This window comes from Pieris napi, chromosome 15 (assembly GCF_905475465.1).
Source record: "Pieris napi chromosome 15, ilPieNapi1.2, whole genome shotgun sequence".
NCBI lineage: Eukaryota > Metazoa > Arthropoda > Insecta > Lepidoptera > Pieridae > Pieris > Pieris napi.
This window is the reverse complement of record NC_062248.1, coordinates 3,296,260-3,318,199: the sequence shown is the minus strand read 5'-3', so window position 1 is coordinate 3,318,199 and position 21,940 is coordinate 3,296,260. Positions and strand designations below refer to the sequence as shown.

The following is a 21,940-nucleotide window of genomic DNA, read 5'->3' as shown; positions in this document are numbered from 1 at the left end:
ATTGCTATAATATTATGAAGGAATCAGCTGGGCACATTATTATTTAAACGACACTTCGTTCAGCAATGGTAAAAGAAACACCTTATTTAATATTCACGAACTGTATACGGAATACGGATACTTGGAAGCGTTCTAAGAAACGATGCCTTATTAATAAGTTAATAACAAAGGGGTAACTTTGTTATTATATCAACATTCCTAAGGCTGTACTTTCCCAGACAAGGACTATAGTTGTAAGCCGCCTCATTGGGCGATTAAGAACCAATCAAAATAGAGTAAATTAACAAATACATTATTATACTTGTCCGCTATTGGTCGACGTTACCAATGTCGATTTGACTTACTCTTCTGTTGACTTTTGTCTTTGGTTCAGTGAAACATACTTGATACTTCATAGTTTATTTATCATTACATTAATGTCGTGATTCGTAACTTTACTTTCCCCCGAGGCGGTGCCGGTATTGATACTTGTAATTATTTGAAATACAGTCTGTTTCTGTGGACAACAGGCGCCTATAAACTGTAAAAACCTTTTTATTTTAGCTAATATTATCGAGGGATCACTAAAACAGTAATCGTAAGTAACCACTTTTATAATTGTTATTATATATCCCCGAAATATTTTTTTAAAAATTGGTATACAGTGTAGTTACTATTATCCAACTAATACAAAGCATTCTCTGTTTCAGGAATATGTCAGGTAAAAGGAAACATATAGATATGTATCTTGGAGAAATTTTTAAGGAATTCATTTCCTTAAAAGACAAGGATCTCAAAAAATCACAAGAAGTATTTAACAGTGTCTTTGAACAGGTTAAACAAAAGATGGAAGAGCAATGTAATTACTTCAGTAAATATGCTAAACAGGTATGTATAATTGTTTTATAAACTCATGCCTGCTTGTATATTTTAAATCTTGAGTAGCACTCATGAAAGATTAAAAATACATTAATAACATTTTAAGAGTACGGAATAAATCATAATACCACATTTGCTTATTAAACAAAATACTATAACAATGTTAGAATTTGCTTTGTAATGCAATTATTTTTTAATCAGTTGACACACATGATAAGTCTGATCTGAATAATATTTTTTTGCAATATAACTTCATGTATTACAAATATTGTAAAAATTATCTTAGAACCACAGACAGTCTCATAAAGATTTTTACATTAAATTTTGTGGCATAAATTAAAACAATTTTTATCTGTAAATAAGATACAAATGTAATGATAAAGTAGTTTGCATAAAGATTTTTTAATATACAAGGTACTCTATGCCGGGAGTGTGTATGATGGTATCAAAGTGTCTAAATTAGATGAATTTGACATGAACATAGTTATACGACTACCCATAAATTATGAGGATGGAGAGGACGGAATTATATTGGAGAACGCTCAGCCTGGATTTGTCAAAATGAAAATTACCAAACCCTTTGATAATCTGGATAAGCAGAAGGTGTATTTATATTTCCATAATAACTCTTTTTTATTATTAACTAATTTTTTATTATAGTCTGTGCAGAAAGAGAACTGGAATGATGGCTATGGAAACTAAGATAATTCTTATTCCCTGTGTTGTTTCATATTATTTATTTATAATAATTGTATACTTTAACTTTTTTATATTAAGTTTCAAAATGATTACTGTTGCCAACATAACAAAAAGGTTCTCAACAGTTCTCTTCCGCACAGACTACTGAGTTTTTGTATGGGGACAAACTTTCCCAACCAATTGTACTCTTTTGTCTGCATTGACACTATAATGAAAAGAGATAGATTAGGTAAAATGGTCACCATTTTACAGTTTATATTACATTAGACCAATTGATTTTTTTAGGAATTGGAGGGTTAGTGTTTGCAAAAGAGTAATTACATATAGATAAATTTTTAAACCTAATTTTTGATTATCAAAATAGGGCTATCAAATAAACTATCGTTTCAATTAAAAAATGATAAGGAATTTGCATTTAAAAGATTATTAATCTATTCTTTTGATATTATAACTGTAATTGCTACGTATCATAGATTTTTATGTTGATTATTAGATATTTGGCCTTGTGCAACTTTGAAGTAGGTACAATTTAATTATGTATATAATAATAGTCTCCTTTGTTCCGCTAATATAATTTTGTTTACGTAGTCAGTCGCAGTCTCTTTTAAACATAGTTTTGAAAAATAATATCATTTTGATATTTTAGTGAGTTGTTAAAGACCTTTTTATTACGTCTATGGTAAAGACATTAACTTCGTCTCAAAAATTTTAGTATTTTTAAGTAAACTTCAAGTCCTGTAAGATGCAGCGGTACTCTGTAATTTCTAATAGAAATTATATATAGCTCTCAATATATTTCGCGTCGCGGAACATTGGGCGCAGAATAAGTGAATATTGAAGTCAGAATCGCTATCGCTGTTGGGAGTTCAGATTAAGCTGCTACGACATTAAATCCCTGGACAGCCAAAATTTACAAACATCACATTTGTGTAGTTATGGCTAAAAATGTCAAAGTTTTAAAAAAAGATAGAATAGAAGATAGATGACGAACTCAAGCCAAAAATTTAATCTCGCGTCACAACGCGTGTTGGACTAGAAATGTAGCTTCCCAAATGCTTCTTTAATTCATTATTTTACCTCCCAGATGTAACAGCAGATAGCAAACGGTAAATTTGATATCGAGCGGTATGCACCGGCCGTAGATGTCAATCTTGGATTAAGATAATGAGCGTATATTGTTTTTTTAGGATTGGGAAAACTGTCACAAAGTGACAAGAGATTGGCGTGACAGTGACAAATACCTTCTGCAAAACAAATTTCGTCAGTGGTTGCACAGTATAATACAGAAGACCCTTAACGCTATGAACAATGAGGTGACAGTTAATGGTGTTAAGTATGAGTTAAAATATAAATCGTCGGGGCCAGCGTATACATTGAATATAGAGAATAAGAACGAATCTTTTTATCTTGATGTGGATTTAGTACCTGTCATACGATTTATGCTACCGCGTTGGCCCAAAGGTTACAGGTATGTTAGTGAAACATGTAAAACCGCTCTCTAGATAGTATTAAGCACAAAATGTGTCTAATGGCACTCATCATTCATTAATTTAATCGCCTTTAAAAATGTGTTTAAAATTTTGATACCGATAAAATCCTATCGTGAGCCTCAATTAACTAAAACATTTTTTTCATATTCTCCAACATAAATACAATAATTCCCTAAGACATCAACAACACTGACATGTTGAGCAGTGTTGGGCTTAAGCGTGCTCCTCTTATCCCTGAGGTCGTAGGTTCGAACATCGCCAGTGCACAGATGAATTTTTCTATGTGCGTAAATATCTGTACGTCGTTATATGTACGGTGAAGGACACGTCGTGAGAAATCCGACTTGCCTTAGACTCAGAGTCGACCGTGTGTTTCAGGTATAGAAAGCTGATCATCTACTTGCCTTTTAGAAAAAAATTTATCACGAAACACAGAGGCACAGACTAAAAGAAAGCACCACTGGTTTTTTTAATGAATTATACTTTGAAGCACATTTTTCACGCAGTCTTCTAACATCTTGTCTATCAATAGGTTTCGAGGTCGTTTGGATTGTGGTATTTGTAAACCCATCTTAATGCTGAACTCGTTGCGTGATTTTTATGCAACTGGAGCCAAACGGACAGGCTCACCTGATGTCAAGTGATACCTCCGTCCATGGACACTTACACTGTCAGAAGACTCGCATGTGCGTTGCCGGCCTTTTAAGAATTCGTACGCTCTTGAAGGACGTAAGTCGAATTGGGTCAGAAATACTTTTGTGATTATCTAGAAAGGTACGAATAACTCCATTCAGCAAAAAACAAGTACAAGTGAATTGTGCTTTCTTACCTCACACAGAAGTAGAAAGTCTGGCCAAGAATCTATTGATTTAAACATCATTCAAAAATCTAAGAATATATTGTTGTTTAATTGTGTAAATTCTTCCACCATTTCCTTCTAATGTTTTCTGTCATTGGTTTAGTGCAGCCAGTTTCTGCTGGTAATTTCAATGACCCCCTTTGCCTTTACCTAACTGGGGCCCGTTTTAGCGTCTCGTTCGTACGGCAGTTTGATCTATGAGTTTACCTATGTGACCTCTTTACTTTCATTACCATTTCAAAACCTTTAGTTAACAGTTAAAAGTTAGTCGACATATAATACATACGCCTCTTCCAGCTGATGTCTGGATACATTAACTCCTTAATTATTATTGTCATAAAGCACAGTTTCGAGCAAACACCATTCTCTCCGAGTAACCGTACCGTCCACAAGCTAAATTCTACTCCCCTTACTTCTTTAAGGCTCTTACGATTCAGCAAACGCCTGACTCGCCACAAAGCGGTCATATCTTGTGCATCGTTTTCTTCTCGAACCGAGACTTCCTTTGACAGAACCGATCTCTTTATACCGTTGAAGTAGAGCTATTAAAAAAAAGATGAAAGAAGGAAATCGTTTAGATTTAATTTGCAGATAGAAGTTCTAAAATTTTGGTAATCAGTAAAAAATCGTTACTCAATTTAAATTTGGAACGAAAGCAATTAATTATGCTTCCAGTAACATACCATACATCGTCAAATTATTAAAACCTTTTTCCTTCCCCAAAAGAGTTTATTTGCGGAAATTAAAGGTGTATAATATTTCAGGAATATAGATGACGATAAAGCTAAAGATTGGTTAGTGGTACCAAAGCCAAACAAAGCGTTGAATGCCAAAGAGCAGAACCAATGTTGGCGGCTCTCCTTTCAGGAACAAGAGAGGAAAGTTATGAAAAATTTGAAGCAGTTGAAAGTTGTTATTAGATTGGTGGGTATTTATTTTATGGGAACAACTATGATGGTCGTATCTTTCTATTAAAACTTCAGTTTTCAACTTACGGCAGGCCTCCCGGCGCTGCTTGGCACTCGTTTTAATGAACAAAGCTTAGCTAGCTTTGGACAGCATGTTTCGTACATATTAATATTACATTAAAATTTATCACTATTAAAATGTTTAATATAAATTTGTTTTGTCCAGCCAATTACATAATTGTTTACTAGTTATTGAGCCAATTATTGGAATCCCAATTAAAATTTTGTGGTAAGCTTACAGCTTTTTTTACTAAGCACAGTTCACCTTTTTCTTTTTTCAGGTAAAAAAACTTCGCGACGTCCTTGGCCTAAAGTATATCGCCAGTTATTACGTCAAAACCTTGTTTCTATGGAAAATCCAGAAAATAAACGACGACAAATATTGGGAGAATAATGTCGGTCTCATTTTTAAGGACATGATAGATGAGTTTTATCAAGCAGTCGATAAAAAATGTATTCCTTACTTCTGGAACGAGAAAAATAATCTCATTGGGGCGATTAAACCGACCACTCTGAAGGTGTACGCTGACAAACTGAACGACGTACTCAAAAGCATTAACGCTAATGATCTTGACAAAGTTCCAGAATATCTACTAACATCCGAGGAATTGGAAACGTTTAAGAAATCTGAGTTTTATATAAGGCTACAAGTGATTCCAGTCAGACTTTCCATGGATAGCACTGACTCTCAATCCAGTCAATCAAAGAAAAGTGATAACTCCAAACTATAAAACATTTAAATAACATTGTTCATGTCTTTACATGAACAATGTTATTCAAAACCTAATGGATAAAATTGCTCTTTTAACTAAAAGGGTTAATGAGCAGGAGATGAGGATTAAAGCTTTGGAATTAAAAAACGGGCAAGCAGCTAATTTTACTGGAGTGTGCTTTAATAATACTCAAGATTTATTGGTTTTTGAATAAACCGTTTTAATTAATGTCAAACCTTTTAAAAATGCAACATCGGTTCTTGGCATACTTGACATAAACTTAAATTTCTAGGCTGATTAGTTTTAACCATTCAACTTTTCAGCACTTAAAACTGACTCCAAAAAAGTAGTATATCAGCTTGAACTGTTATGTTGGAGTTTAATAATTGATTCAAGTTCCTTCCAAGCATGTGCTAAATTTCATAAATGTATGTTCTTTCTTTAGATTTTCTTAAGATTTTATTTCAGGCAAACTCCAACATCTGTTTAGTACTCCACGCATTTTTTCTCCTTCAGTTGCCAGTTTATATAACTTTTATTGGGTATCTGGTTCTCTACAATTTGGATAAGATATCATCTGGAGATATCTCCATCAATAATAATAACCCTAGCCACAGGCAAGCCATTGTAAAACTTGCGTTTGTTCTGTTTCCATCCAGTATACCAGCAAATCCTCTTGCAACACATGTTCCGTCTTCGTCTGCATCGCGAAAACAGATGTATCAGATATTACCTCTTCTATGAAGGAAGACCTGAAGAATCCTTTATGATTCTTCTACTGGGATGTCAGTCTTCAGATAGCTTCTTATTACAAAGTTTCTCACTGCCGCACCCTTAGGGCTTCTTAAATGCATGGACGTTTACTAATGTGAGATCGCTTCTAGCGCGCTTTTTCTCTCTTATCTTCGTCGTAGAAAAGTCGACATTTTGGGGTGAAGCCTATAATCACATCGGGGTCCAAGAGGTCATAGTTAGTTGACACAACCAGATCGACTAAGCAGGACGATTGTAAGACCACGTGTTCCTTGGTAAAGCAATAGTCTTATCCAAAAGCGACAACAAGATGATAACCTAAGTTTAAGGCCTACAACGCACTAGCGGCTGGCCGCTGCGGTAGGCCGCGGTATATACGGTCTGCCGTAGCGGCATGCCTTATTTCGGCTAACCGTCCCTATTGCGGTCTGCCGCTATCGTCACTCGTCAGTGCTTCTTGAAATATTACAAATTCAAATTTAATGACGTGGAATAAGTGATACATGTATATATTCCATAATAAACATATTTTATTTTTTACTCTTTTAAAATAGGTTTACAATATTTTGTTTACATTTGTTAAATAATTATATGTGATGACGTAGGTAGGACGGCTAACCGCGCCGAGTGCGTGGAGGGGACGCGGCGCGCCGCATCATTCAACCGGTGCGGCTCGCCGCAGCTCCAAATCAACCGGAGCGGTTGACGGTTGTCCGCAAATGAGTGCGTTGTTATCGTGCGGTTTCATGTAATAATCGATGTGTGGCCTACCGCAGCGGCACGCCGCGCCGCATCGCGGCCAGCTGCTAGTGCGTTGTAGGCCCAATTGCTATATTCGTACCGGTCTACTCTGAGCTAGGACATTGCCTAAACTTCGACAAAGTAAAAGTTTGGGTGTTTCATTGTAACTTTATGTTTAACTTGTAAGTGTAAGATTTAAAGTTAAGAGTGCTTAAAATGACTTCGGTATGTCAAAAATATATTAAAGTATAAGTCTTTTAGAAGTAGGAGCAAAACTTTTAGCTTTGAACTTAGAATTAAATTAGGTAAGATAAAGGGGGCCTTATAATTGAAATTAAAAATAATTATAACTAATTAAATGACATATAAATGATAAATCAGTATTTAACAAATTATATGATTGTAATATTATTCAATTAGTATTTATTTGGATCCCATTTTTAAGACTATCGAATTTTTAAACATTAAATCGTATTTTATATATTTACGAATTACATGCATAAATGTATGTAGTTATACTATTCGTAGGTATTAAGTATGATTTGTTATAAGACTATTCAATAGTTCCTTTTACAATAATATTAATTATATTTCTATACAAATTACTCGGAATACAGAAACCTAAGAATACAGGAGCCAACTTATGACTGTTATGAAACTTTATAGAAAAGAATTTTCTAAAAATAAACAAAATTAGAAAATAACGCACCACTGGCAATATAATGTGTAATGCCATAATTTTACTACGTAGTATGTCTTCAGTTTAAAGCGCTTCTGGTATGTTCCGTATTCTAAAACGAATTATGGGAATAAAGACTTTAAAAAATGAATAGAATTTTCCATTACTATAAATAAAATAAGTTAATACATAGTACCTAATATTAAATAGTAAACTACCAGCCAGTGGCGTAGCTAGGTGACCAAGGGCCCTGGGGCAATTTAAAAAATGGGGCCCCACTGCTATGTAAACTGATTAGGTTTTATCAAATAAAAATATGAAATATACAAATACTTTAAAAATGCTAAGCTACTTATGCTCTTTTTTGTGCAGGTCAGGTAATAAAAATATTAAACAGCAACAACATAAATTACAATTAATACTTGGTGTAGGTGTGGCGAATAAAATGAAATAGAGAAGATTCAAGGGTTTATTATATAAAGGTCGGGCCTACCAACTGACGTAAATAACAATTACATATATTAAAAAAAAACTAGCTTTAGTTTTCGCAAAAGTATCAATAGTCCATTGAAATGTTACATTTTTTAGGCCTAACCTTGCGTTTTTTAGAGGACGCAATTTTATTTTTTTGATGTGTAGGGGGGGTCAGTGTAAAGCTAAAACCAAGTTTGTGGGGTCGCCACCCTTGTCCCACGGCCGCCATCTTGGAAAAAGGGGTCCAAAAACCACGTTTTTGGCTATATCTCCTAAACTATCCATCCTACATTTAACTTGTATAGACACATTTTGTAGCAAATCGCTGTGCCTACAATTATGTTTATGTAACTTTTTATCATAAATCCAAAATTTAAAAAGTTATAAGTAAAAAAAGTGAAAATATTTTCTATTTCTAAAGTTGACTATAGTCGAATTTTTAATTAGACGATATCAACTGACGTTTACGGTGTTGTCAGTTTTTAATGAAATAAAAATAGTGTTGTGACAAAGTAAAAACCTCTGAATTAATGATCGGTGATGGCACTAGTCGCCGCGCCGCGCTTTGTAATAAGACGTCAAAAAACTGATTGTAGTTACATAGTACTAGTACCTAACTTATATCAGAGCACTTTTATACAATTTTGAAATAGAAATAATATTCTTTTATTGTTTGAAATGATTGACTATTCACACTCATTGTTCATTCATCTGATTGAACAAGATCTGAACGCATCACTATTACTTTAAATATGGCAACATTATTTTACAAAGTGACATTAGCTACTGTCAGTTGGCTTCGTCTAATTAAAAATACGACTATAGGTGCGTCAATGCTCATGACAAGCCGATCAAAACAGCAGTTTTACCTTACTTTTAAGATCTCTCGTTTATTTTAAACAAATTTTCCAAATATATTTTTTTTTATTTTTTTTTTATTCCTACAATTTTACTTATTGGTATTCCTAGTAGGCCTATTCCACAGACAACTTGCTGATATGGTAATCTTCGACATAATTATATTATCAATCAGTTATTAGAATGGTAGCTAGCTATCACTTTTTTATTTATAACTTTTTGAATTTTGGATTTATGATAAAAAGTTACATGGACATAATCGTAGACACAGCGATTTGCTACAAAATGTGTCTTTGCAAGTTTTATGTACGATGGATAGTTCAGGAGATATAGCCAAAAACATGGTTTTTGGACCCCTTTATCCAAGATGGCGGCCGGGGGACAAGCACGCCAACCCCACAAACTTGGAGTTAAGCTTGTATTGACCCCCCCTACATGTTCCATAAATAAAATTGCGTCCTCTAAAAAACGCAACCCCAAATGTAACTTTTCAATGGACTACAATGACTGCGTTTAAATCCAGGCTTGATGCGGCTTTGTTTTCTATTGCTATCTAATTCGCGTTATAACTTATACAATGAGCTATAGCCGAAATCTTTAGATTTGACACGATTAATTGACTTTAACGGACATCAATATTAGAAAAATTACAGTAGGATGAAACCCATTAGAAAAGCAGGGGAATATGATCAAAATGAAAGGAAAAATAAATTACGGTCGATCTGAAGCCCATCTAAAGGCTAAATTTTTTTTTAGGTCACTCAGGTATATATAAGTTATCTTAAAATAGTAATAAATAGGCATCTGATTATAATTTAAAGAAGATTCATAGAGAAGTAAGGAAGGGGATGACAGGTCTGGGCGTTACTGCATACGATTTTTTGCGTTTTCTGAGAAGATTTACTATGGTAATATATACATATATATTTTTTTACCATAGGAAAGTAGAGATTTCAATGAACTGAAATCACACCAACTTTTTTGAAAAAAGCTGAAATTTTGACGTCAGAATTTTCGATTTAAAATTAGGGTGTTTTTTCGATATTAATTCAAAATAAGGTGAACAAATAAATATTTTTAATCAAATAAATTACAGCGTATTTGGGACATAGAAAGGTAAGTTTTCACCAAATTTCGTTAAAAAAAAAATATTTTTGTAAAAGATAAAAATTAAAAACCAAAAACTTGGTTTTTTGAATTTTTCACATAAATTTTGAGGTTATGTGAAAAATGTGTGAATACAAAAGTTTTAGATCTTTTTATTACCTCCAACTTTGCCATTTAACTTTCTTCGATAGGACTTGTAGTTTTGCCGGAAATCGAGATAAACCGTTTTTTACCCTTAAAACCTTATCTTAAATCTTAACTCGAATTCACAATAAAACGCACATCGATGAATAATAAAATGCACATATCACTATCCGTCAAATTGATAACACTGCCAACCTACAGAAAGAATTTAAGGGAATTTCCTAGGCATAACTTTTGAATTTCTCTCAAATTAATGTCTTGATTAAAGTGGGGTTGCAACCTGTCATATTTATTTTGAAAATGGGGGAAATTTTCAAAAGTTCAGAATGATCGAGATTTCTGGTGAGGATTCGAGGGCCCCCTGAGCTTGAGGGCCCCGGGGCACTGCCCCGCCTAGCCCCTTGGTAGCTACGCCACTGCTACCAGCAAATGTTAATGCGTGCGTTAAAAAGTTGCAGGGAAGATATTGACTTAATTATAGAGAATATTCATATATATATATTTCTTGTGTGCGTGTGTATGTGACTGAACTCCTCCTAAACGACTGGACCGATTTTGATGAAATTTTTTGTGTGTGTTCAAGGGGATCTGGGAATGGTTAAGATTCACAAATCAGCCCGCCAGATGTTAAGGGTAGTCCACCCCTAATTTTTATTTTTTTATTTATAGATAAAATTTTATTTTTTATTTTTTTTATGTTACAGAATTAAAAAATACATACAACCCCTAATTTTCAACCCTCTACGATCAACCCCTATTTTTTTATTATAAATGATATACATGGCAAAACGACGTTTGCCGGATCGGCTAGTATTCATATAAAAATAAAATGGGTCATTTTATTAGTTGGCCGCATCGTGTATTTTTTAATACTTAGACATTCAGTATTTGTATTAATTTCTTTGGCAATGGCGATTCCCTGAGGCTTTTAACAAAAGCAAAACACGAGTTTTTGTCAGCAATCGAATAAAATATAAAAAAGTCAAAATGAAAGACGTTTTCATGTTGTAGAAAAAAAAGTATCACACTATGTATTTATTATCATATTTCATAATACAGAATACTTTTTGTTTTTTATTTATGTATTTAATTACAAAGAAAAAAAAACGATGTTATAATTTGATCTTCGATTTCTTAGGCCTTGGGCTCGTCGAACCAAGTTCGGATTGCAAGAAAACGAAGTCTTCTGACCTTCTTGTCGTTAATGACACAGAGGGAAGTAATGTTTGTGCCCCATGCCCTATTGGTGAATGAAGGACAGGGTGCACCTTAAGCTTGTTCCAAAACTATCGTACAACTTACTTGAAATCTTAATTTAAGTAATTCATATTCACTAGGCGTAAATGAGGAAGTCCTTTGTTTGAAAAACAAATATATTATTTTAAAAAATTACAGTCGTTACGATTTTAAAGGAAAATACACGTTCTTTATTTTGTAATTTTATTCAATTTAAATTCTGTAAACAATGTTAATCCTATTGACATTTTTAACCCTTAATTTGGCAGAGATCCGAGTTGTTTTATTTTATGAAATAAGATGTATATCTGAAATCCTAGGGTTAAATACAACTTGGGAAAAATAGACAAAAAAATATTTTCCTTTCAGATTTTCAGGAAATCAACGTTCATCACAGTGAACACTGCGAAATATGTTGAGGATAACAAGCAATTTGTAATGTTCACTGTGGTAAACGTTGTCAAATTAGTGTCATATAAACAGGTAAATTAAAAACATTATACATATCATTAAATCAACTTATTTATTATGAAAATGTAAAAAACAATTGCGAGGATTTTTTCCCGTAACAAAACAAAGTCTCACATTGCATTTTATACAATATACAGTTGTGTTTTTATGGCAAAACTTGCATCGCCCCATGTCTTCTTTTGTGCTGGGAAAATGTCCTGTATTATCGAATCTGATGGGGCTTGTAGGCCTGGGTTTATAATTTTACATTCTTGTATATTTTCACGGGGTATAGATCTATTTTTCTTTGTTAAACCTAAGTAAATTTCATATCGGAAAACTTTCAATGACTTTGATTTTCGTTGACTTCCCTGACAGTTACGTTTATACAATAGCCATGCATTATTTATACACACATCTAGAAGTTGGCTAAATATTCGTATGTACCACCCTCTAGTTTTGAATGGAACTTTATATCAGCATATCAGCCAGGTCTACACCCCCCATATGTTTATTATACTCGCGAACTATTTGCGGACAATCCACTTCTATTTTTTGTTTCTGTTCTTTGCAATACCTTTTTATTTTTTGTACTGGTTCAGATCCAATAAATGAGCTTATAAGAGTTACAGGTTTATTATCATTCCAGCGTATTATAACTAATTTGTTTGCATCACAGACAACTTGTGAAAACGCTCCCCTCTGTTTTTTCTTCATCACCTATTCATCCGGTAGCAACTTTTCAGCTCCTCTAATCCGGTTGCTTCGTATTGTACCAAGACCAAAGACACCGTAGTTTTCTTTCAGTAGGTAAAAATGCTCTGGCGATGAGAAAAAATTAAAGAAAAACCAAAAGAAGCCCACCACACAAAGCACATTATTTGTAAATAAAAGTTATCCCTAATTTGGCAATGTTCATCACAATAAACATATCAAATTGACAGTACTTATTTGAGTATTTGGCAGTGTTCACTGTGATGAACAACCAAGTTTGCCTGCAAATAAAAGTTACCAAAAACACAAAACACTAACTAACACTAACAAACACAAAGCATAAGTATTGTTTAGCAAATATAAACCATAAAAAGTTAGTTTAGTCGAATATAACATAATTAAAAAAAATATTTACCTTGCGAAGAATCGAGTGCCCGCGTCTCGCTGACATTTTGTCTCAATAATGACAGATAAACGATGATGCCATTTGTAGAATTATTTTTTGTACCGTTAAATACAAATTAAACCATATTTGTGCTGCAGAAGCGGGCTGTTCGGGGTATTTGTTGTGTTTCTCCGAGGGAGTCGGTACGGAATAAGTTTAAGGAATTAAATATTATGACACTATCTGGTCAATATATTCTTGAAGCCTTGTTGTATGTCCAAAAAAATATAAACGATTTTAAAACAAATGGTGACTTTCACCAGTATAATACGCGAAATAGAACTAATTTGAGTGTACGACCAACCAGGCTCCAAAAGATTCCTTATATGGAAATTGTATTTGTTTTTACAACAAACTCCCAAGCGAAATTAGAGAATTATCACTAAATAAATTCAAAGCCCTTGTTAAACGAAAATTAATCAACAAAGCTTTTTATAAATTTGAGGACTACTTAAATGATCCTAATCCTTGGGATTGAATTGCTCCAGTTCAAACAATTTGTATGACAATACTTGGCGATTAAAAAGAGTGGCGGAAAGTTTCTTGCCAGTTCTTCTTACCCGCTCTACGCCCTTGACTTGCGAACTGGTAGTAAATGTAAATTTATGATTAATTTAACTTGACGATTCAAAAGTGTACTTGGTTACCCACTTGAATAAAGATATTTTGAGTTTGAGTTTGAAACTTGCTATAACTAAAATAAAAACCGAAAAATAGTAGAAAATAGTCGCTCAATATTTATTTTTCATGAGTGTTTATCACAGTGAACATAATCAAATTAAGGGTTAAAGAACACATATATATGTACCAAAAAAAATTGTCTATGGTGACCACCAATCGGATACTTGAATAAGTATAAAATAAATCAATTATCAATAACTAGAGTAATCTAATAAACATATTTATCTATAAGTAATCTATGTTTATCTTATAGATAAATATGTTTGCTTTTGACTTTTGTGACTTTGTTTTATAATGATAATATCCATAAACAACAGATACATTGCCATATGATATCATTTAATTTCAGTAATTTCAACTGCTTTATTATGAAGGAATCAGCTGGGCACATTATTAATTAAACGACACTTCGTTTAGCAATGGTAAAAGATACACCTTATTTATTATTCACGAACTGTATACGGATACTTGGAAGCGTTAAAACTTCATAGAAACGAAGCCTTATTAATAAGTTAATTACAAAGAGGTAACTTTGTTATTATCAACATTCTTAAGGCTGTACTTTCCCAGACAAGGACTATAGTCGTAAGCCGCCTCATTGGGCGATTAAGAACCAATCAAAATAGAGTACATTAACAAATACATTATTATACTTGTCCCCTATTGGTCGACGTTACCAATGTCGATTTGACTTACTCTTCTGTTGACTTTTGTCTTTGGTTCAGTGAAACATACTTCATAGTTTATTAATTATTTATCATTACATTATTCTCGTGATTCGTAACTTTACTTTCCCCCGAGGCGGTGCCGGTATTGATACTTGTAATTATTTGAAATACAGTCTGTTTCTGTTGACAACAGGCAACTATAAACTGTAAAAACCTTTTTATTTTAGCTAATATTATCGAGGGATCACTAAAACAGTAATCGTAAGTAACCACTTTTAATAATTTAATTGTTATTATATATCCCCGAAATATTTGTTTAATAATTGGTATACAGTGTAGTTACTATTATCCAACTAATACAATGCATTCTCTGTTTCAGGAATATGTCGGGTAAAAGGAAACATATAGATATGTATCTTGGAGAAATTTTTAAGGAATTCATTTCCTTAAAAGACAAGGATCTCAAAAAATCACAAGAAGTATTTAACAGTGTCTTTGAACAGGTTAAACAAAAGATGGAAGAGCAATGTAATTACTTTAGTAAATATGCTAAGCAGGTATGTATAGTTGTTTTATAAACTCATGCCTGCTTGTATATTTTAAATCTTGAGTAGCGCTCATGAAAGATTAAAAATACATTAATAACATTTTAAGAGTATGGAATAAATCATAATACCACATTTGCTTATGAAACAAAATACTATAACAATGTTAGAATTTGCTTTGTAATGCAATTATTTATTAATCAGTTGACACACATGATAAGTCTGACCTGAATAGTATTTTTTTGCAATATAATTTCATGTATTACAAATATTGTAAAAATTATCTTAGAGCCACAGACAGTCTCATAAAGATTTTTACATTAAATTTTGTGGCATAAATTAAAACAATTTTTATCTGTAAATAAAATACAAATGTAATGATTAAGTAGTTTGCATAAAGATTTTTTAATATACAAGGTACTCTATGCCGGGAGTGTGTATGATGGTATCAAAGTGTCTAAATTAGATGAATTTGATATGAACATAGTTATACGACTACCCATAAATTATGAGGATGGAGAGGACGGAATTATATTGGAGAACGCTCAGCCTGGATTTGTCAAAATGAAAATTATCAGACCCTTTGATAATCTGGATAAGCAGAAGGTGTTTTTTTGTATTTCCGTAATAACTCTAATTTTTTTTATTATAGTCTGTGCAGAAAGAGAACTGGAATGATGGCTATGGAAACTAAGATAATTCTTATTCCCTGTGTTGTTTCATTTTATTTATTTATAATAATTGTATACTTTAACTTTTTTATATTAAGTTTCAAAAGGATTAAAAAAGGTTCTCAACAGTTCTCTTCCACACAGACTAAAGAATTTTTGTATCGGGACTTACGTAACGAATTTGGGGGGGGGGGGGGGGGGTCCCTTTGTAAAACGTTACGATGCGGGGCGGCGAGTGAATTACGCGATATTGTTAATATTATTTTCGACTTTCAAGTTCATTACAGCACATAATGATAACTCTTAGCTATAAAGAGTCTACTATTGGATACAGTAAAACGTTACGACGCGCTACACACGGGGGGAGGGGGGGGTTGTGTCAATAATCTCCAAAAATTTAGTGACGTAATAATTGAATGCTCCCTATTATAACACCCATATTGAAAGCTAATTTTTATTGCACTCTTTTACCAATTGTACTCTTTTGTCTGCATTGATGACACTGTAATGAAAAGAGATGGATTAGGTAAAATGGTCACCATTTTACAGTTTATATTACATTAGACCAATTGATTTTTTAGGAATCGGATGGTTAGTGTTTGCAAAAGAGCAATTACATATAGATAAATTTTTCAACCTAATTTTTATAATCAAAATAGGGCTATCAAATAAACTATAGTTTCAATTAAAAAATGATAAGGAATTTGCATTAAAAAGATTATTAATCTATTATTTTGATGTTATATAACTATAATTGCTACGTATCCTAGATTTTATGATAATGATATTAGACATTTGGCCTTGTGCATCTTTGAAGTACAATTTATTCCTGTATATAATAATCTCCTTTGCTCCGCTAATATAATATTTTTTACGTAGTCAGACGCAGTCTCTTTTAAACATAGTTTTAAAAAATTATATTATTTTGATATTTTAGTGAGTCGTCAAAGACCTTTTTATTACGTCTATGGTAAAGACATTAACTTCGTCTCAAAAATTTTAGTATTTTTAAGTAAACTTCAAGTCCTGTAAGATGCAGCGGTACTCTGTAATTTCTAATAGAAAATATATATAGCTCTCAATATATTTCGCGTAGCGGAACATTGGGCGCGGAAAAAGTGAATATTGAAGTCAGAATTGCTATCGCTGTTGGGAGTTCAGAGATTATGCTGCTATGATATTAAATCCCTGGACACTGCCAAAATTTACAAACATCACATTTGTGTAGTTATGGCTAAAATGTCATAGGTTTAAAAAAAAGATAGAATAGAAGATAGATGACGAACTCAAGCAAAAATTTAATCTCGCGTCACAACGCGTGTTGGACTAGAAATGTAGCTTCCCAAATGCTTCTTTAATTCATTATTTTACCTCCCAGATGTAACAGCAGATAGCAAACGGTAAATTTGATATCGAGCGGTATGAACCGGCCGAAGATGTCAATCTTGGATTAAGATTATGAGCGTATATTGTTTTTTTAGGATTGGGAAAACTGTCACAAAGTGACAAGAGATTGGCGTGACAGTGACAAATACCTTCTGCAAAACAAATTTCGTCAGTGGTTGCACAGTATAATACAGAAGACCCTTAACGCTATGAACAATGAGGTGACAGTTAATGGTGTTAAGTATGAGTTAAAATATAAATCGTCGGGGCCAGCGTATACATTGAATATAGAGAATAAGAACGAATCTTTCTATCTTGATGTGGATTTAGTACCTGTCATACGATTTATGCTACCGCGTTGGCCCAAAGGCTACAGGTATGTTAGTGAAACATGTAAAACCGCTCTCTAGATAGCATTAAGCACAAAATGTGTCTAATGGCACTCATCATTCATTAATGTAATCGCCTTTAAAAATTTGTTCAAAATTTTGATACCGATAAAATCCTATCGTGAGCCTCTTAACTAAAACATTTTTTTCATATTCTCTAACATAAATACAATAATTCCCTAAGACATCAATAACACTGAAATTTTGAGCAGTGTTGGTCAGCGTGCTTCTCTTATCCCTGAGGTCGTAGGTTCGAACCTCGCCAGTGCACAGATGGATTTTTCTATGTGCTTAAAAATCTGTACGTCGTTCTATGTACGGTGAAGGACACGTCGTGAGAAAACCGACTTGCCTTAGACTCAGAGTCGATCGTGTGTTTCAGGTATATAAAGCTGATCATCTACTTGCCTTTTAGAAAAAAAATTATCACGAAACACAGAGGCACATACTAAAAGAAAGCACCACTTGTTTTTTTAATGAATTATACTTTAAAGCACATTTTTCACGCAGTCTTCTAACATCTTGTCTATCAATAGGTTTCGAGGTTGTTTGGATTGTAGTATTTGTAAATCTTAATGTTGAACTCGTTGCGTGATTTTTTTATGCAGCAGGAGGGAAACAGGCAGGCTCACCTGATGTCAAGTGATACCTCCGCCCACGGACACTCACATTGTCAGAAGACTCGCATGTGCGTTGCCGCCCTTTTATTCGTACGCTCTTGAAGGACGTAAGTCGAATTAGTTCAGAAATACTTTAGTGATGTTATAGATACTGACTTAATTGAGTCGTAGCAAAAAACAAGTAAGTACAAGCGAATTAAGCTTTCTTACCTCACAAGTAGTAGAATGTCTGGGCAAGAATCTATTGATTTAAACATCATTCAAAAATCTAAGAAAATATTGTTGTTTAATTGTATAAATTCTTCCACCATTTCCTTCTAATGTTGATTAGTGCAGCTTCTGCTGGCAATATCAATGCCCGTTTAAGCGTCTCGTTCGTTCGGCAGTTTGATCTGTGAGTCTACGAGACCTCTCTACTTCCGTTACCATTTCAAAGCGTTTGTTAGTCGACATATAATACATACGCCTCTTCCAGCTGATGTCTGGATACATTAACTCCTCCTCTTAAAAATTATGACGCGTGACCTCCTCTTGCCAAAATCACAGCTTGAATCCTGTGCATGTTTTCCACGCTGTTTACGTATCTTCTGCAATGACTAGACATCATCCTAGACATGCTCAATTGTATTAAGGTCGGGACTTGCAGTTGGCCAATCTAAACGACGGGTCCAAACTTCTTGCACGTCGCCAGAACGGTGCGGTCGTTAATTATTGTCATAAAGCACAGTTTCGAGCAAACACCATTCTCTCGGAGTAATTTATGACCCCGGGCCGGGTGGTGACTCCTGTTATTGGTAGCCAAAAACCTCCTCCTGACCGTCCACAAGCTAAATTCTTCTCCCCTTACGTATTTAAGGCTCTTACGATTCAGCAAATCAGCGGTCATATCTTGTGCATCGTTTTCTTCTCGAACCGAGACTTCCTTTGACAGAACCGATCTCTTGATACCGTTGCCAACTCCTCTGCACAATTGGCCGCCGAGTCACGTTCGCAAAGTTGCGAACAAGCTTCTTGAAGTAGAGCTATTAAAGCTTCATCAAGTAGAGCTATTAAAAAAAAGATAAAAGAAGGAAATCATTTAGATTTAATTTGCAGATAGAAGTTCTAAAATTTTGGTAATCAGTAAAAAATCGTAACTAAATTTCAATTTGGAACGAAAGCAGTTAATTATGCTTCCAGTAACATGCCATACATCGTCAAATTATTAAAACCTTTGTCCTTCCCCAAAAGAGTTATTTGCGGAAATTAAAGGTGTATAACATTTCAGGAATATAGATGACGATAAAGCTAAAGATTGGTTAGTGGTACCAAAGCCGAACAAAGCGTTGAATGCTAAAGAGCAGAACCAATGTTGGCGGCTCTCCTTTCAGGAACAAGAGAGGAAAGTTATGAAAAATTTGAAGCAGTTGAAAGTTGTTATAAGATTGGTGGGTATTTATTTTATGGGAACAACTATGATGGGCGTATCATTCTATTAAAACTTCAGTTTTCAACTTCCGGCAGGCCTCCTGGCGCTGCCTGGCACTCGTTTTAATGAACAAAGCTTAGCTAGCTTTGGACAGCATGTTTCGTACATATTCATATTACCGTAAAATTTATCACTGTTAAAAATTTTAATCTGAATTAGTTATTGGGCCAATTATTTGAATCCCAATTAAAATTTTGTGGTAAGCTTACAGCTTTTTTTACTATGCACAGTTCACCTTTTTCTTTTCTCAGGTAAAAAAACTTCGCGACGTCCTTGGCCTAAAGTATATCGCCAGTTATTACGTCAAAACCTTGTTTCTATGGAAAATCCAGAAAATAAACGACGACAAATATTGGGAGAATAATATCGGTCTCATTTTTAAGGACATGATAGATGAGTTTTATCAAGCAGTCGATAAAAAATGTATTCCTTACTTCTGGAACGAGCAAAATAATCTCATTGGGGCAATTAAACCGACCATTCTGAAGGTGTACGCTGACAAACTGAACGACGTACTCAAAAGCATTAACGCTAATGATCTTGACAAAATTCCAGAATATCTACTAACATCTGAGGAGTTGGAAACTTTTAAGAAATCTGAGTTTTATATAAGGCTACAAGTGATTCCAGTCAGACTTTCCATGGATAGCACTGACTCTCAATCCAGTCAATCAAAGAAAAGTGATCCCAAAGACATGAACAATGTTATTGAAAACCTAATGGATAAAATTGCTCTTTTAACTAAAAGGGTTAATGATCAGGAGATGAGGATTAAAGCTTTGGAATTAAAGAACGGGCAAGCAGCTAATTTTACTGGAGTGTGCTTTAATAATACTCAAGATTTATTGGTTTTTGAATAAACCGTTTTAATTAATGCCAAACCTTTTAAAAATGCAACATCGGTTCTTGACATAAACTTAAATTTCACGGCTGATTAGTTTTAACCATTCAACTTTTCAATACTTAAAACTGACTCCAAAAAAGCAGTATATAGGCTTGAACTGTTATGTTGGAGTTTAATAATTGATTCAAGCTTCCTTCCAAGCATGTGCTATATTTCATAAATGAATGTTCTTTCTTTAGATTTTCTTTATTTCAGCCAAACTTTACGCACTTTTTCTTTTATTGGTTATCTGGTTCTCAGTAATTTGGTTAAGCTATCATCTGGAGATATCTCCATCAATGACCATTGTAAAACATACTTATGTTTTGTTTCCATCCAGTATACCAGTAGATCCTCTTGCAACACGTGTTCCGTCTTCGTCTGCATCGCGAAGTACCATTTTAAATGTAATCGCGCGACTAGCATTATCAGATTCTAGTTACTATTTTCAGCCTGAACAGATGTGTCAGATATTACCTCTTCTATGTAGGAAGACCTGAAGACTCCTTTATGATTCTTCTACTGGGATGTCAGTCTTCACATAGCTTCTTAATACAAAGTTTCTCGCTGCCGCACCCTTAGGGCTCCAAAAATTCTTGGACGTTTACTAATGTGAGATCGCTTCTAGCGCGCTTTTTCTCTTTTATTTTCGTCGTAGAAAAGTCGATATCTTGGGGTGATGCCTATAATCTCATCGGGGTCCAAGAGGTCATAGTTAGTTGACACAAACCTCAGGTATTCCAGATCGACTACGCAGGCCGATTGTAAGACCACATGTTCGTTGGTAAAGCAATAGTCTTATCCAAAAGCGCCAACAAGATGATAACTTTAGTTTATTGCTATATTCCTACTGGTCTACTCTGCGCTAGGACATTGCCTAAACTTCGACAAAGTGAAAGTTTGGATGTTTCATTGTTTCTCTATGTTTAAATTGTAAGTGTAATGGTGGCTGTACACACTCGTCGAGACACCCCGAGACAGGCCGAGTGCGAGAGTGTACAGTAGAGCTCTCGTCTCGCCTCGCTTCCTCGCAGTTGGTCTCGCCTCTCTCGGTCGCCTGTCGGTTTTTTGCGCACGAGTCAAAGGGTCTCGCGAGTAAAACGAGAGCGACCTGTACACACTCGTTCAATCATTAAATTTTGGATAATATTAAAACTTTATGATCCTAATTACCAATTTCTGTTGCGGTGTATAGTGACCATCTTCTTCTTCGCCATGGCTTCGTATTTTTTTTTAATGGTTAACGTGAAGAAAATTATAATAACTCATTGCACAAAGACAAATAGCAGCAGCGGTTGCCACGTCCATTATCAACGGCGTTTTAAATACAATTAACGTAACGAGTGTGTACAGGCTGCGCTCTTCTCTCGGTCCTCTCGGTCGAGACTCTCGGCGAGTGTGTACAGCCACCATAAGATTTAAAGTTAAGAGTGCTTAAAAT

At 34.1% G+C, this 21,940-nt stretch overlaps 2 protein-coding genes across 2 annotated transcripts; both read left to right on the top strand.

Moving 5' to 3' along the window:
- The first annotated feature begins 374 nt into the window (after positions 1-374).
- Positions 375-14,796, top strand: LOC125056866 (cyclic GMP-AMP synthase-like receptor). The gene is made up of 6 exons (XM_047660184.1): positions 375-577; positions 690-867; positions 1,273-1,461; positions 2,745-3,025; positions 4,671-4,834; positions 14,765-14,796. The coding sequence occupies exons 2-6, from the start codon at positions 694-696 to the stop codon at positions 14,794-14,796; spliced, it is 840 nt and encodes a 279-aa protein (XP_047516140.1). The 5' UTR covers positions 375-577; positions 690-693.
- LOC125056865 (cyclic GMP-AMP synthase-like receptor) lies at positions 14,615-20,391 on the top strand. Its single transcript, XM_047660183.1, has 6 exons — positions 14,615-14,798; positions 14,917-15,094; positions 15,500-15,688; positions 17,235-17,515; positions 19,416-19,579; positions 20,378-20,391. The coding sequence occupies exons 2-6, from the start codon at positions 14,921-14,923 to the stop codon at positions 20,389-20,391; spliced, it is 822 nt and encodes a 273-aa protein (XP_047516139.1). The 5' UTR covers positions 14,615-14,798; positions 14,917-14,920.
- The last annotated feature ends 1,549 nt before the right edge of the window (positions 20,392-21,940 follow it).

Bases quoted from the DNA above. Each gene is read 5' to 3' on its own strand.
- LOC125056866 (XM_047660184.1), top strand. From the start codon at position 694: ATGTCAGGTAAAAGGAAACATATAGATATGTATCTTGGAGAAATTTTT. The intron at 1,462-2,744 runs GTGTATTTATAT...TTGTTTTTTTAG, and splicing joins ATAATCTGGATAAGCAGAAG to GATTGGGAAAACTGTCACAA. The intron at 3,026-4,670 runs GTATGTTAGTGA...ATAATATTTCAG, and splicing joins CGTTGGCCCAAAGGTTACAG to GAATATAGATGACGATAAAG.
- LOC125056865 (XM_047660183.1), top strand. From the start codon at position 14,921: ATGTCGGGTAAAAGGAAACATATAGATATGTATCTTGGAGAAATTTTT. The intron at 15,689-17,234 runs GTGTTTTTTTGT...TTGTTTTTTTAG, and splicing joins ATAATCTGGATAAGCAGAAG to GATTGGGAAAACTGTCACAA. The intron at 17,516-19,415 runs GTATGTTAGTGA...ATAACATTTCAG, and splicing joins CGTTGGCCCAAAGGCTACAG to GAATATAGATGACGATAAAG.